Source organism: Balearica regulorum, chromosome 31 (genome assembly GCF_011004875.1).
Source record: "Balearica regulorum gibbericeps isolate bBalReg1 chromosome 31, bBalReg1.pri, whole genome shotgun sequence".
Classification (NCBI taxonomy): domain Eukaryota; kingdom Metazoa; phylum Chordata; class Aves; order Gruiformes; family Gruidae; genus Balearica; species Balearica regulorum.
The window spans coordinates 396,458-413,334 of NC_046214.1; the positions used below are offsets into that span (position 1 = coordinate 396,458).

General features: G+C 51.6%; 2 protein-coding genes and 1 pseudogene across 2 annotated transcripts; 1 reads left to right on the plus strand and 2 right to left on the minus strand.

Moving 5' to 3' along the window:
* LOC142598829 (scavenger receptor cysteine-rich type 1 protein M130-like) overlaps positions 1-16,877 on the minus strand; it is a 351,168-nt pseudogene that overhangs the window by 64,305 nt on the left and 269,986 nt on the right.
* On the minus strand, positions 414-1,352 carry LOC142598808 (olfactory receptor 14J1-like). Its single transcript, XM_075738233.1, has one exon. It carries the CDS (start codon positions 1,350-1,352, stop codon positions 414-416), a length of 939 nt encoding a protein of 312 aa, XP_075594348.1.
* On the plus strand, positions 11,885-12,850 carry LOC142598840 (olfactory receptor 14C36-like). Its single transcript, XM_075738267.1, has one exon. The coding sequence runs from the start codon at positions 11,885-11,887 to the stop codon at positions 12,848-12,850; it is 966 nt and encodes a 321-aa protein (XP_075594382.1).

Sequence of the window (16,877 nt, forward strand, 5' to 3'; positions counted from 1 at the left end):
TAAACAAAATGAGGGTAGAATTTGATTAGATATAAGGGAAAAAAATCTTCCCTGTGAGGGTGGTGAGGCACTGGAACACATTGCCCAGAGAAGCTGTGGATGCCCCATCCCTGGAAGTGTTCAAGGGCAGGTTGGATGGGGCTTTGGGCAACCTGGTCTAGTGGAGGCTGTCCCTGGCCATGGCAGGGGGTTTGGAAGTAGAAGATGTTTGAGGTCCCTTTCAATCCAAACCATTCTATGATATGATTCTATTCTATAATAAATAAGAATTAGTATGAATAATGATAATTCTTTGTGAACATTATTGGAAGTGAAAAAAAAAATCAATAAAAACATCAGCTACAAAATATATAAAAGATACCATAAGCCTGTTATGAATTATGTTACAAATACTATGGAGAAGCAGCTGGGAACTATATTACTTCTAAAAACCATCTAGTCATCAGTTTCCAAACTGCACCCTTGAGTTCCTTGTTCCTCATGCTGTAGATGAGGGGGTTCACTGCTGGAGGCACCACTGAGTACAGAACTGCCACCACCAGGTCCAGGGATGGGGAGGAGATGGAGGGGGGCTTCATGTAGGCAAACATGCCAGTACTGACAAACAGGGAGACCACGGCCAGGTGAGGGAGGCATGTGGAAAAGGCTTTGTGCCGTCCCTGCTCAGAGGGGATCCTCAGCACGGCCCTGAAGATCTGCACATAGGACAGCACAATGAAAATGAAACACCCAAAAGCTAAAAAACAGCTTAATATAATAAGCCCAACTTCCCTGAGGTAGGAGTCTGAGCAGGAGAGCTTGAGGATCTGGGGAACATCACAGAAGAACTGGTCCAGGGCTTTACCCTGGCAGAGTGGTATAGAAAATGTATTGGCCATGTGCAGCACAGCATTGAGAAACCCACTGCCCCAGGCAGCTGCTGCCATGTGGACACAAGCTCTGCTGCCCAGCAGGGTCCCGTAGTGCAGGGGTTGGCAGATGGCAGCGTAGCGGTCATAGGCCATGACAGTGAGGAGGGAATACTCTGCTGAAATCAGAAAGTAAAAGAAGAAGACCTGAGAAGCACATCCTGTGTAGGAGATGGCCCTGGTGTCCCAGAGGGAATTGGCCATGGCTTTAGGGACAGTGGTGGAGATGCAGCCCAGGTCGAGGAGGGAGAGGTTGAGGAGGAAGAAGTACATGGGGGTGTGGAGGTGGTGGTTGCAGGCTATGGCAGTGGTGATGAGGCCATTGCCCAGGAGAGCAGCCAGGTAGATGCCCAGGAAGAGCCAGAAGTGCAAGAGCTGCAGCTCCCGTGTGTCTGCGAATGCCAGGAGGAGGAACTCAGTGATGGAGCTGCTGTTGTTGGTCATTTGCAGGTTCTTCACTAAGGGACATTGTCCTAAGGAGGAACAGACAGGGGAAAATTACAACAGACTTCTCTGAGCAAAGCCACTCCATTTTTCGTAGACATCACACCCCCTCCCCCAATTCCAAGGCCTTTCCTTTCTTTGCTTTGTGCTGGCTGAGTGTGCTTTGAGGAACAGGACCTCTGCCCCGGTGCTGCCAAGGACTCAGCTCTGCCCTGCCTCAGTGAGTACGTGGGAGCTGGTTCTTGATACCCCCGATGGTCACAAGGGATGTCAGATGTAATTCACCCTTCATGGGAATGTTCAATATCTGCACTCATCACTCCAGCTTGTGTGGGCTGCAGAAGAGAGGCTGAGCATGTCTTTACCATGATTTTTCTCTGTATTTTTTCTTTCCACCATCACATCTGGTGAGTACTATGTTAAGGGTAGAAATGCTCTCTTTTTATGACTGAAAATGTGGAGTCTTTGGACAAGACAGGCAAAAGGGTCAGCTCTTTGTGGTTAATGTCAGAGTCAGGAGAGGTGCAGTGTCCAACAGTCTTGTTCCCAGCTGCCCTTTGCTTTCACTTCTGCTATCTGTACACACATATTACTCTTTTTTCTTTTCTTTTTTTTTTTTTAAAAAAAAAGAAGCAACAGGACTCTGAAATCAGGAGGGTGCTGTTTCAAAGAGCAGATCTGCAAACTCTTCTCTTTTTAGCATCAAGGTGGAGTTGTGATGGAGAGGGCAAGACACGATCCCCTTTTAGAAGCAAAGGAATCTGAAAGGAGATGGGCAACCCACGAGGGATGGCTCAGCACTCCCTAGGATCCTACAGGAGAGCTGTGCCTTTCTGAGGGGCAGCACACAAGCCCAGTGGGACAGACAAAGCAGAGAGTCAGGCCTCCTGAAGATGGGATGTCTTAAACGGAGAGTCAGCTCATTGCTCAGCAGACAACACCCAGCAGATTTATACAGTGAGGGACCAAAACAGAGCTGCCTGAATGCAGTCTCTCCCAGTCCTTGTCTGCAGTTTCCTCCCACTCCCTGCCCATCTCTCTGCTGCCTGGAGCTGTATTCATCATGAGCTCTTTCTCTGTCCACATCTCTCCTCCCTGTCCCTGCTCACAGAGCCCATCCCACCCTCTGTGTGCATCTGTGTTACACCTCCTGGCAGCAAGAAACTTCCATGTGGGATCTCCATGCTGGCAAGTCTTAGGAGTCTCTGTCTCTTGTGCAAATCTGACTGCTCTGTTACCATTTCCATCTACCATCACAACTGTAAAGTGAAAGCACTGACCCTTGAAAGAACATTTACTCCGAGGTAGCCGCTGCCTTGATCATCTTCTTTAAAAGTGCCCTGTGCCCTTCATATCACCCCAGGGGTGATATGAAGTTCTAAGCAGCCCTGACCCACCCAGCACCCTCTCAAGAGCAGAAGGACCCTGCCCTGCCCTTCCAGGGGGTCGCTCCTCCCACCCACAGCTTCTCCCTGCAGTGCCCTGGGGAGCTCCCCGGGCAGGATGAGTGCTGACCCTGGCAGGCGGCAGAGTCTCTGCCTCAGTACACAGCCCTGGGAAACTCCAGCTGCACACCATGGCTTCACAGCTACTCAGAATTACTTAAGAAGACCCCCCCTCCTTACAGATCCCATGAGCTGCGGGCTGTGCCAGCTTGAGGAGATGCCTCCATGAATGACAGCTGCATTGCCCTGCACCCAGAGACTTACCGTGTCAAGGGCTCTGAAGATTTCTCTTCAGCTCTCGGTCATCCTCCCAGTCCTGACCACCTTTAAGCTCTTCATCTGCCTTGCTCATCTCCCTGAGATACCCTGGCAGTGCCCTTCAGCCCTGCTGGGCTTTGCAGAGGAGCTGCTCCTGGGCAGAGATGTCTCTCTGCAGCACAGCCCACTTGCCATGAGCTCCCTCTGTCCCAGGAGACCAGCAGCAGAGGAGCAGCCCAAGGTGACATGTTAATGACCCCTCTGGTGGGTTTGGGGATGAGTCCATGAATCTCAGACCCTGAGAGGAAGCTGATGAAACCTCTCAAGAAGTCACAGTCCAATGCAAACTCCACAGTTTCTTGGAGCATTACTGGGTCCCCCTGAGGGCCATGACTGACAAAACAACTCTGGGGCTGGTTAGAGCAGGAAAGTGGAGGCAGTGATGACAGGGAGGCAAAGGCAATGGCAAGGTGGCTCTGATGATGAGGAAACCTGGGTGTACTTCATCAAGCCAAAGGGCCAAGCCCTGGTCCCCAGCCCCTGGGAAGGGGGGTCCTGTCCCACACACAGGGCTCAGGGCTCTTCCTGGGGCAGGGTTTTATCGGGATGTGCAATGCCAAGTGCAGGACGATGGTACGACACCTCCCAGGGTCTTGAGTGGAGACAAGGAGGCCATGAGGCCCTCGTGCTGTAAGGGTTAGGTGTCTCCTGGTAGGCCTTGGTGACCCAGACAACAGGCACAGCCAACGGGAGAAAGACCTCAGCTCTGTTGGGGGCTTTCCACTTTGTCAGCTTCCTTGACCATCTCTACCACAGCTTGTCCTATGGTGTCCTATGCCTGCACCTGTTTGCCTGAAGGCTGTGGACATCCACTGTGCTTGCCAACCTTGCTCTCACTTGAGCATCTTCCTACCCTTACTGATATCTCTCCATCCTCATGGGTTGTTTGTTGAAACACAAAGGTCTGGCTAATCCAGACTCTTCCTGGGTGGCCTGTTGTACCACAGAACTGCACTTGGAGTGATGTTTTGTTTAGCTCAACGTGACATGAAATCCTCATGCCCAGTCTCAACTTCCAAAGCTTCCCTTTGTGCTGTTATTTCTATCTTGTGTTGTTTCCCAGTGTTGAGAAAAACTCCACCATCTCTGAAACCACACTGCAACCAGTCTCAAGATGGTCTGGATGGCCATGGTCATCCTAATGCAGACCTGTATGCAGGTGGCCTTGTTCATGGTGAACATGCACCACTGGCTTCTATGGTGTCCCGCGTAGGGCCCAGGCCTTTCTTCTCAGGGTCACTGCTCAGCCGGTCACGTGCAAGCCTGCCCTGATGACCGAGGTTACTCTTCCTTCTAATGCAGGACTGGCCACTTCTCCTTGTAACCCTCAAGAGGTTTCTGTTGGCCAGAATTGCAGAGATTCTCAGGGTTCTCTGGACTGAAGCTCCATTTGGTCAGCTCCAAACACCTGGGTGCAGGTGGCTCACCCTGATGGTGGTGTCTCTCACAAGAGAACATCATGAGGAGTTGCAGATTCTAGAGACCAAGGTAGGAACTATGATGAACAAAATCTCCAAAACACCAAATGAGGTTACAAATCCAGCAAAAGCAGGGACAGCGGTTGTGTTTGGTTTGTGTGGCAAGGTTTTGGTAGTGAGGAGGGCAGCTACAGGGGTGGCTTTTGTGAGAAAATGCAAGAAGCTTCACCCATGTCCAATAGAGCCAATGCCAGCTCGCTCCAAGACAGACCCACTTGTGGCCAAGGCCGAGCCCATCAGCCATGGTGGTGGCACCTCCGTGACATCATATTTAATAAGTGGAAAAAGAAAAACATCAGTAAGCAATATCAGTCAGAGAGAGGAGTGAGAAGATATGAGAGGAACAACTCCACAGACACCCAGGTCAGTGAAGAAGGAGGGGGAGAAGGTGCTCCAGGCACCAGAGCAGAGATTCCCCTAGATAAGCCCAGGAAGTTCCCCGAGTTGAGTCTCTTTTGCCCATGGCAGTATTTGGTGAATGATCTCTCCTTTTCCTTATCTTGACCCACGAGCCTTTTGTTGTATTTTCTCTCCTCTGTGCAGGTCAGGAGGGGACTGATAGAGCAGCTTTGGTGGGCGCCTGGTGTCCAGCCACCACAAATGGGAGTGCTGGTGTGGCACTGGGAGCACTGGGGGAAGCCGGGAAGCCGCACTGGGAGCACTGGGGCTGAACTGCAAGCACTGGGAGAAATCAAGGAGTTGCACTGGGAGCATTGGTTTGGTACTGGGAGATGTACTGGGAGCACTTGGCTAAGCTAGGGACAGGCACTGGGACCATGGCGGCTGCACTGGGGGAGCATTGGCATCACTGGGAGCACCAGGAGGAGCCAAGGAGCTGCACTGGGAGCACTGGTGCAGCACTGAGAGCACCGCGGGGAGTCAGGGACCTGCTCTGGGAGTACTGGGGCAGCACTGGGAGAACTGGGGCAGCACTGTGATCCTCACTGGCAGCACTGGAGTGTCACTGGGAGGACAGAGGGAACCAAAGGAGCCCCCCTACATAAGTAGGATTACAACGATGGACTTCAGGAGAGCTCACTTTGGCCTCTGCAAAGACCTGCTTGGGAGAATCCCATGGGTTAGGGCTCTAGAAGGAAAGGGGGCCCAAGAGAGCTGGTCAGTATTCCAGCACCACTTCCTCCGAGCTCAAGATTCGTGCATCCTAAAGAGTAGGAAATCAAGCAAAGGAGACAGGAGACCTGCAGGGATGAGCAAGGAGCTGCTGGAAAAACTCAGAGGGAAGAAGGAAGTTTACAGACTGTGGAACGAGGAACTGGCCGCTTGGGAGGAATATAGGAAGGTTGTCAGAGCATGCAGGGGTGCAACGAGGAAGGCTAAGGCCCACTTGGAATTAAGCCTGGTAAGGGATGTCAAGGACAACAAGAACTGCTTCTTCAAGTGCATCAGCAGCAAAAGGAGGGCTAGGGAAAATGTGGGCCCACTGCTGAATGAGGAATCCCAGACCCTGGAGGTAGGAGAGGAAGTCTAGAGAAAGGAAGACCTTCCCTTGGCTAAGGAGGATCAGGTTAGAGAACATCTAGGCAAACTCAACACCCACAAATCCATGGGCCCTGATGGGATGCACCCACGAGTGCTCAGGGAGCTGGCTATGCTATTGCCACTCTCCATCATCTTGAAAGGCCATGGAGAACAGGAGAGGTGCCTGAGGACTGGAGGAAAGCAATGCACAAGCAAAGCAATGCAGAGTGAGCAATGCACGATTGGGTCACAAAGGAGATGGAATATTCTACACTGCTGGAAAGTGTGTAAACTCTTCTGGCAAGTTCTGTCTTTGCACTTGGTCATATGGGTTCTGTGTCATGTGAACTCTGGGTCATGCACCTTGGAAAAGAACCTGAGGCCTGACAATCATCTGAACTCATGCAATCTCATGATACAAAGCCAGGAAAAATGTCAGGAATGAGATTCCTGTCATGTCATAGAATCATAAATTGGTTTGGGTTGGAAGGAACCTTAAAGATAGAATCATAGAATTGTTTTGCTTGGAAAAGACCTTTAAGATCATCAGGTGCAACTGTTAACCCAGCACTGCCAAGTCCAACCACTAAACCGTGTCCCTAAGCACCACATCTAGGCATCTTTTGAATACCTCCAGGGATGGTGACTCAACCACTTCCCTGGGCAGCCTGGCCCATTGCTTGACAACCCTGTTGGTGAAGAAATTGTTCCTTATATCCAATCTAAACCTCTCCTGGTGAAACTTAAGGCCATTTCCTCTTGTCCTAGCGCTTGTTATGTGGAAGAAAAGACCAACACCCACCTGACTACAACCTCCTTTCAGGTAGTTGTAGAGAGCGATAAGGTGTTCCCTCAGCCTCCTTTTCTCCAGGCTAAACAACCCCAGTTCCCTCAGCCACTCCTCATCAGGCTTGATCTCTAGACCCTTCACCAGCTTTGTTGCCTTTCTTTGGACACGCTCCAGCACCTCAATGTGCTTCTTGTAGTGAGAGGCCCAAAACTGACCACAGTATTCGAGGTGGGGCCTCACCAGAGCCGAGTACAGGGGCACAATCCCTTCCCTGCTCCTGCTGGCCACACTATTTCTGACACAAGCCAGGATGCTCTTGGCCTTCTTGGCCACCTGGGCACACTGCTGGCTCGTATTCAGCCAGATGTCCACCAACACCGCCAAGTCCTTTTCTGTCGAGCAGCTTTCCAGCCCCTCTTCCCCAAGCCTCTAGTGTTGCCTGGGGTTGTTGTGACCAAAGTGCAGGACCCAGCACTGAGCCTTGTTAAACCTCATACAGTTGGCCTCAGCCCATTGATCCAGGTCCCTCTGTAGAGCCTTCCTGCCCTCAAGCAGATCAACACTCCTGCACAGCTTGGTGTCATCTGCAAACGTACTGAGGGCACAACCAATCCCCTCGTCCAGATCATTGATAAAGACATTAAAGAGAGCTGGCCCCAGTACTGAGCCCTGGGGAACACCACTTGTGACAGGCCACCACCTAGAATTAACTCCATTCACCACAACTCTTTGGGGCTGGCCACCCAGCCGGTTTTTAATCCAGCGAAGCACATGTCCATCGAAGCCATGAGCAGCCAGTTTCTCCAGGACAATGCTCTGGAAAACGGTGTCAAAGGCTTTTCTAAAGTCTAGGTAGACAACATCCACAGTCTTTCCCTCATCCACTAAGTGGGTCACCTTGTCATACAAGGAGGTGAGGTTACTCAAGAAGGGCCTGCCTTTCATGAACACATGGTGACTGAGCCTGATTGCTTATCTTGTATGTGCTATGTGAGGGCCCTCAAGATGATTTAATCCATAAATATAACAGGGATAAAAGGAGCCTTCGCATATAAACCTTTGTCTGGTCAATATGCTGGTCTGGACATGCCCTGCACCTGAACTCAACTGTCTGATGTCTCCTCGTTCAGCTCCATTTCTAACTCTGTTCCTGGCTGGGGGGCTCTCTATGCTGTGTGCGTGCATGTGCAAGGAGATGCTCCACGTGCCAGCAAGGGGAGTCAGACCAGCTGTCACAGAGGCCCACGTGTCTGTGCTGCCGGCTGTGGAGCGAGTGAGGTTACACGTGTCAGTGTGCAATTGGTGGTGAAGATCAAGCTGGAGTCACTGGTGCACAGGTAAAGTGACCTGGGAGCCAAGGCTGTGTGAGCAACTCTGATGGTGGGACCATGGAGAGGCTGGTTCTGGAGGAGCAGGGGAGTTCAGTGCCAGCTGCTGTAGAGTCTGCGAGTTGACTGAGAGACCTGATTGTGAGTGTGTGTGGGGTGTACGTGTGCACGTGCACATATGCTTGTATTTGGGAGGGGGGTGGGGTGGCATGGAGTTGCAGGAGTCTCACATCTGTCAGGCTGCTGGATTTGGCTTCTGGAGGGATCCATGTTGTCTGTGTGTCTACATAGCTATACATTTTCCACTAATATCACCATGCGTCAAACAGCCCCACCCTCAATTCTCCTTTCTCCACTGACACTGGTTTGGCTTGTTTTGTACCCTCCTTTGCTGTTTTGCAGACTCTGCTCATGGCAATTCCTACCTGGGTCTCTAGAGATCTGCAACTCCTCCTGCTGCTCTCTTGAGAGACTACACCACCATCAGGGTGAGCCACCCGCACACAAACATTAACCGCTGACCAAATGGAGCTTCAGTCCAGAGGGACCTGGAGAAACTCGGAGATTTGGCCAAAAGAAACCTCGTGACGTTGACAAGGAGAATTGGCCAGCCTGGCCTCAGGGAGAAGAACCAAGCTGTCCATCAGGGCCAGCTGGGACCTGCTGTGCTGAGGAGTGACTCTGAGGAGAAGGGCCTGGCAACTGCGAGGGACACCATACGAGCCAGGGGTTTCTGCTCCCTGTGAAGAAGGCCAGTTGCATACGGTGCTGCATTAGGACGAGCATGGTCACCCAGAGCAGGGGAGTTCTTATGGCCCTTGACACTGCACTGGTAGGGACCCCCACACATGGCTTTGTCCCAGTTCTGGGCTCCCTCTTTTGCTGGAGCTGGGAGGAGCTGGAGAGTGGCCAGAGGAGACGTGGCCAGGTGGAGTTTGGGGCCTGAAGCAGATGGGCTGTGTGGAGGGGCTGAGAGACCTGGGCTTCTTTGGCCCCTTTGCCCAGTGGTGGAGAGGCTGAGGGCAGTCTAGGAGTAGCCTGAGACTGCTTGAAAGGTGGTTTCCGAGATGGTGGAGCTTTTCTGAAAACTGGGAAACGTCATGAGAAAGAAAAGATGGCACCAAGTGCAGCTTGGGAGGTTGAGATGGGACAGGAGGAGAAAGAAATGTCCCTGCAAGTGCAGTTCTGTGGTACAAGAGGCCACCCAGCAAGAGTCTGGATTAGCCAGAGCTTTGCATTTCAGTGAACAGTCTGTGAGGATGGAGAGATACCAGTAAGGGTAGGAAGACGCTCAGGTGAGACCCAAGTTGGTAAGCAGGCTGGGTGTGAAGAGCCTGCAGGGAAAGAGGTGGAGGTGTGGGACACCGTAGGACATCCTGTGGTGGAGGCATCTGGGGGCAGTGGCAAGGCTGAAAGCCCCCAACACAGCCAAGGTCTTGGCCTGCTGGGCTGTGGCTGTTCTCTCTGCAGGTGATGCCTGTGAGGAGACATCTTCTCATTAGAGCACCAGGACTTCATCGCCCCCTTGTCACAACCTGTGAGCCTGAGAAAGATTGTGTGGTAGTCCTGCTCTAGGCATTGCACATCCCCACATCACAGTGGCCCAGGAAGAGCCCTGAGTCACGTGTGAGGGACAGGGTCTTCCCTCCCAGGGGCTGGGGGTCACAGCTTGGCCCTTTGGCTTAATAAAACACACCCAGGTTTCCTCAGCATCAGAGCCACCTTGCCATTGCCTTTGCCTCCCCGTCCTCACTGCCTCCACTTTCCTGCTCTAACCAGCCCCAGAGCTGCTTTGTCAGTCATGGCCCTCAGGGGGACCCAGTAATGCTCCAAGAAACTGTGGAGTTTGCATCGGACTGTGACTTCTTGAGAGGTTTCATCAGCTTCCTCTCAGGGTCTGAGCTTCAGGGACTCACCCCCAAACCCACCAGAGGGGTCACTAACATGCCGCCTTGGGCTGCTCCTCTGCTGCTGCTCTCCTGGGACAAAGGGACCTCATGGCAAGTGGGCTGTGCTGCAGAGAGACATCTCTGCCCAGGAGCAGCTCCTCTGCAAAGCGCAGCAGGGCTGAGGGCTCTGCCTGCAGGCACCGAGGGGAGAACAGCGAGGCAGAGAGAGCTGAAAGGCAGTTGGAAATGGGAGGATGGCTGAGAGCTCACGGAAGGAGAAATCTTCAGAGCCCTTGACACGGTAAGTCTCTGGGTGCAGGGCAATGCCGATGGGGTTCCTGGAGGCATCTCCTCAAGCTGGCAGAGCCCACAGCTGATGGGATCTGCCAGGTGGACTCCCTGTGCAGAGGCAGGTTTGACTGGCTGTGAATGCAGGTGTGCAGCCAGGGGTGCCCAGTTGTGTCCTTCAGAGCAGGGTCCCTGCAGCCCAGGGGCTGTGTGCCGGGGCAGGGACTCTGCCGCCTGCCAGGATCACGTTTTTCAAGGCACCTGATAAAGTCACTTCACCCTTTCCTCTGCCTACAGAAAGCATCAACATCACCTTTGTGGTGTCTTCAGGGTTGATCTGCTCTTCTCCTTAAGACCTGCCAACACAGAGGTGCCCCTGGGCAGTGCCCTGCTGCCAGGAGGGGCCTGCAGGGCAGAGCTGAGCACACAGAGGGTGGGATGGGCTCTGTGAGCAGGGACAGGGAGGAGAGGTGTGGACAGAGCCACAGCTCCTGGCAGGGACAGCTCCAGGCAGCAGGGACATGGGCAGGGAGTGGGAGGAAACTGCAGACAAGCCCTGGGCTAGGCTGCCTTCAGCCTGCTCTCTTTTGGTCCCTCCCTCTCGATGTCTGCTGGGCGTTGTCTGCTGAGCAAGGAGCTGACTCTGCCTTTAGGACATCCCATCTTCAGGACATCTGACTGTCTGCTTTGCCTGTGCTGCTGGGCTTGGGAGCTGCCCCAGAAGAGCAGGGCTGTGCTGTAGGATCCCAGGGAATGCTGAGCTTTCCCTTGGAGGTCAGTTCTCTCCTCTCCGAGGCATTTGCTTCTCTCTGAGAGGGGATGTTTCCTTCTCTCTCAATCACAACCACACCTCTGGCCTGGGAAAAAGAAGAGTTTGCAGATCTGCCCTTTGAAACAGGACTCCTCTGCTCTTCTCAGAGTCTTTTTTTGTTCTATTTTTTAGAGAGTAATTTATGTTTGTCGTCACCTTCAAGGCAACAGAATCAAAAGTGCAGGGTATTTCACTAGGAGTCTAATGGACAGTGCAGCTCTCCTGACTCTGCACTAAGTTACAAAGAGCTGAGTCCTTTTGCCTGTCCTGTTTCAAGTTTCTTACTCTTTTCCATTATAAAATGAGTATTTCTATTCCTCAAAAGAAAACTCACCAGATATGATGGTGGAAAATAAAAACCACAGAAAAACTTCTTCTAAGGACATGCAAACCTTCTCTTCTGTAGCCCGCACTCTTCTGAGGCATGACTTCAGAGATTAACTTTTCCTTTAAAGATAGATTACATCTGACATCAGTTATCAACATTGGAGGTGTCACAAACCAGCTCCATGTTCCCACGGCAGCTGAGCAAAGCTGACGCCTCCTCCTCACAACACAGTCAGCTAGCACAAACCAGAGAAAGGAAATGCATTTCGAATAGGGATTGTTTCTCTGAAAAATGGAGTGGCTTTGCTCAGAGGAGTGTGTCCTAATTGTTCCCTCTCCTTTCCTTTTTTCAACCAGACCCCTTGCCAAGAACCAGCAAATGCCCAACAGCAGCTCCATCACTGAGTTCCTCCTCCTGGCATTCGCAGACACACGGGAGCTGCAGCTCTTGCACTTCTGGCTCTTCCTGGGCATCTACCTGGCTGCTCTCCTGGGCAATGGCCTCATCATCACTGCCATCGCCTGCCACCACCACCTCCACACCCACATGTACTTCTTCCTCCTCAACCTCTCCCTCCTCGACCTGGGCTGCATCTCCACCATTGTCCCTAAAGCCATGGCCAACTTGCTCTGGGACACCAGGGCCATCTCCTACACAGGATGTGCTGCACAGGTCTATTTTTTTTTCTTCTTTATATCAGCAGAGTTTTCCCTTCTCACTGTCATGGCCTATGACCGCTATGTTGCCATCTGCCAACCCCTGCACTACGGGACCCTGCTGGGCAGCAGAGCTTGTGTCCACATGGCAGCAGCTGCCTGGGGCAGTGGGTTTCTCTATGCTGTGCTGCACACGGCCAATACATTTTCTATACCACTCTGCCAGGGCAATGCCCTGGACCAGTTCTTCTGTGAAGTCCCCAACATCCTCAAGCTCTCCTGCTCAGACACCTACCTCAGGGAAGTTGGGCTTCTTATATTAAGCTGTTTTTTAGCTTTTGGGTGTTTCATTTTCATTGTGCTGTCCTATGTGCAGATCTTCAGGGCCGTGCTGAGGATCCCCTCTGAGCAGGGACGGCACAAAGCCTTTTCCACGTGCCTCCCTCACCTGGCCGTGGTCTCCCTGCTTGTCAGCACTGCCATATTTGCCTACTTTAAGCCCCCCTCCATCTCCTCCCCATCCCTGGACCTGGTGGTGGCAGTTCTGTACTCGGTGGTGCCTCCAGCAGTGAACCCCCTCATCTACAGCATGAGGAACCAGGAGATCAAGGTTGCAGTTTGGAAATTGATGACTAGATGTTTTTTAGAAGTATTATACTGCTCATCTTTTTCTGTATATCACTTGTAACACAACTCATCACCAGCCTAGCCTGTCTTTTATATTTTTTGCCATTTTCGTTATTGCGGATTTTGTTTTTTTTTTTTTTTTTCACTTATGGTAATGTTGTTTACAAAGAATTTTCATTATTCATACCAGTTCTAATTCATTATCGACCTGTTTAGTTAGACCCAAAGACAGTGTAAATTAATTTCCACATCCCCTGTGTATTAAAACATTAAAAAAGACCCTGCAGTGACATTTCTGACGGAGATTTTTCCTCCGAGACCTTCTCTGGAGCTGCAGAGGCAGTTCCTGTGTACAGAGTCCCTGCACAGCAGATCTCTGACAGAGCTGGCCTCTGAAACAGCATTTCCACCAGCAAAGGCAATCTCCTCAGGGCACTGCCCAAAGGCTTATGTCTTTTTCCAGTGTTGCTCTCAAGACCATGCCCAAGGAAGAGACGCCAAAGAAAACTGTTGCTTTGCTTGTTTCTCCATGGGCGCAGTGGGATGAGATCAGGGTCCCAGTGGGCTCTTCCAGGGACTGAGGAATGGCTCAGGTGTTCCTTGTGGGTGGACAGCACCCACACAGATGCTGAATGGACTCCAACTAAGCTGCCTGGGGCTCAACAGCCTGTGATAGGGCTGATGGCAGATGAGTGTTTTTCTGGAAGGAATCAGGAGCTGCCAGGAGAGCACAGGGGATCTGCAGGGACAGCACGTGCCAGGAGGTCAGCAGGGAATGGAGCCCACTGAGCACAAGCCTGTGTAAGGTGAAGTGACCCAGAGATCAAGGGCTAAAGGTGGGTGTGAACCACCAAGTGAGGGTTCTGCAAGCCCAGGGGACACAGCAGGCACAGGGAAAGGAGCCTGGAGAGTGGTTCGTTTTGCCATCAGTGGACTTCCATCGACTGGATCCGGTGCAGCACCCAGACACATCTCATGGCATTGGCAATAAGGCAGGTCACCTCTGAGCAGCCTCCATGGCCACATAAGAGCCTCTGTGGGAGGCAGTCAGTGGCAGTGATGTCCCTGAGCTGGGTCTGCCTCCCAGCCTGACCAGCATGTCCCTGGCAGAGTCCCCCTGTGACCCCAGGCCCCACAGCCCACTTGCTCTGCAGAGCAGCTCCACCAGCTCAAGGGCTGTGGAGAGCATGGGCAGGGAGTGTAGGAATGGCTGGCCAGGCCAGCACAGATGTGCCCACCTTGAGGAAAGGCTCTGTACGGACATGGGATATCCTGGTGTTGTCCCAAAAGTGGGATTGTTTACCCCATGTGCAGTACACCAATACACACACACAGAGCAGAGGTATTTTATTTATTTCATGTCTGCACAGAGATGGTTGCAGGGTGGTAATGCCAGAAAGCTAGCACACTGCACACAGAAACTACAACATATTTATCTTGTTAGACGATTAATAAAAACCTGCCTAAATTTATGCTAATTGGTTTGCAATTACTGCATCATCTACTATTGGGTAAGGATATTTAAAATAACACACATGCTCCTTGAGTGTGTGTGTGGGTAATTTACATAGCCTTGCTGGAAAAGGATCAGATCAGGGAATACTCAGGCAAACTGGACATACATAAGGCCCTGGGCCTTGACAACTCCTGATGACTTCCTTAACGTTCCTGTGCCTGTAAAGGGTTTCCAGCATTAGCTGCTCCATCATCTTCCCAGGAAGGGAGGGGAGTCTGACTGGCCTGTAGTTCCCTGGGTCTTCCTTCTGTTCCTGCTTGCAGACAGGAGTGACATTTGTTTTCCACATCTGGGCTCTGGGCCTCTTTATTTGGCTGGGCTCTGGGCCTCCGCATATCGACTGAGGTCTGGCGCTTGGCGGGTCATGGTGTTAGGCCATGGTACATCCCATAAAGATGTGGCCAGCTCAAAGAAAGGGATGCCATGAAGGAAGTGATAGCAGCTGTGGCCATTTCTTGATGGCAAAGAAATATAGGGTCATCTATCCAACTCCTCCTACCTTCCTTGCTCCAAGCTCCCTTTAGCTATTAAATGTAGATGTATCATGTGACGATACAAATATGTCACCAGAACACAGTTTCCCCATTCAAAGTGTTGGCAGAAAATGGCTGTATAAGTCTCTCTTTCCATAGAGGGAGAGAAAGTGCCATCATCTTGCTGATCCGTGTCCATGTCCTATGAAAAAATTCATGAGAATTTACAGAATATATATTCAAATTCCATCAGGAAACACGCAGGATCAATATGAACTGAGGATTTCTGATACCATGTAATGTGTAAGCAGAAAAATTAAGAACCGTTGGAAAAATAAAGAATCCTTCCTTCCTGTTTAGTATTGAAATCTTTTGACTTTGACTAGACTCCTGAAATCTCTCTAATTAGCCACATAAGAACTGAAGACCTAAAGGAAAATTATGCACAGAGCGTTGGCTCTCATTAGGGAGTTTTGCATGTTAATTAGCCCCCTGGTGCCATCTTCCTGAACTGCAGGTCCGGAAAGATTGAACAAGTGTCTAAAGAAGTAAAAGTCAGCAGCAAACCTCCAAGTTTCTGAGAGTGTTAGAGTGCCCCAGGGAGGACGATAACTCAAGAGACCATGGAGGGAATGACCAGACAAGGAGATTTACAAAGGCATGTAGTGGTAGGCCACGAGGTAATGGCTGTGAGCTGAAGGAGGGTATTTTTAGATTAGATATTAGGAAGAAATTCTTCTCTATGAGGGTGGTGAGGCACTGAGAAGTTGCCTGGGTTGTGGAGGCCTCATTCCTGGCAGTGTTCAAGGCCAGGTTGGATGGGGCTTTGGGCAACCTGGTCTAGTGGAGAGTGTCAATGCCCATGGCAGGGAAGTTGGAACAAGATGATCTTTGAGGTCTCTTCCAACCCAAACCATTCTGTGATTCTGTGGTTGTCCTTGGGAGCTGGTACAACAGAAAGTCAGAGGCGCTGGTCACATGTGGAAAATCAAATGAGGAGGTGGCTGTGAAAGCCCTAAATGTGTTTCACCAAGCAGGATGGCCAAGCCTTGACCCCCATTCCCTGAAGAGGGGACCCTTTCCCTCATGAGATGCTTACAGCTCTTCCTGGGAGGAGTGTGATGGGGGGGGTGCATGATGGTGTGATGGGTTGACCCTGGCTGGGGGCCAGGTGCCCACAGAGCCGCTCTATCACTCGCCTCCTCAGCAAGGCAGGGAGGGGAGAAAGGAAGATGGAGAAAAAAACCCCAAACTCGTGGGTTGAGATAAAGGCAGTTTAAAGTAGCTAAAGCAAAAAGCCGCGTGCGGAAGCAAAGCAAAAAGCAAAGATTATTCTCTACTTCCCATCAGCAGGCAATGTCCGGCCACTTCCTGGGAAGTAGGGCTTCAGTAAGCGTGCCCCTTACTCCGGAAGACAAACATTGTAAAAAAAACCAACGAATGCCCCCGCCCTGTTCCTCCCCGTATTCTCAGTTTCTTACTGCTGAGCATGACATCATATGGTATGGAATATCCCTTTGGTCAGTTTGGGTCAGCTGTCCTAGCTGTGTCCCCTCCCAAGATCTTGTCCACCCCCAGCCTGCTGCTGGGGAAAAAGAAATGTTGGAGAGACAGCCTTGATGTGTGCTGGCACTGCTCAGTAGTAGCCAAAACACTGGTGTGTTATCAACAGTTTGCTAGCTACCAATACACAGCACAGCACCATGAGGGCTGCTGTGGGGAGAATTAACTCCATCGCAGCCAGACCCAATACACACTGAAACAGGTCCTTGACCAGATACTCTGAAGGGATCAGACACGCTCCTGCCACACCCCCACAGACAGATGAGAGGAGGAGAGGCTTTGGCTGGATGCTGTGAGCGACAGTAAACTATGGATGCTGCTGGTGCAGGTGCCGGCAGTCCCACACCCCCAGAGCGAGGGGTCCTTCTGTGACGGTGTCAGACGGTGACTCCAGGCGGTGCTGGGGCAGCTGCAGGTTCCCCAGGAGGAGAAGCTCAGACAAGCTGCCCCCAGAGCTCCACCAGGGCCGGTGTTTCCTGTCAGCTGAAGGACCCGTCTGTTCTGTGAGACCATCCCACACGGGCTCTGGAGATGGG

Bases quoted from the DNA above. Each gene is read 5' to 3' on its own strand.
- LOC142598808 (XM_075738233.1), bottom strand. From the start codon at position 1,352: ATGACCAACAACAGCAGCTCCATCACTGAGTTCCTCCTCCTGGCATTC.
- LOC142598840 (XM_075738267.1), top strand. From the start codon at position 11,885: ATGCCCAACAGCAGCTCCATCACTGAGTTCCTCCTCCTGGCATTCGCA.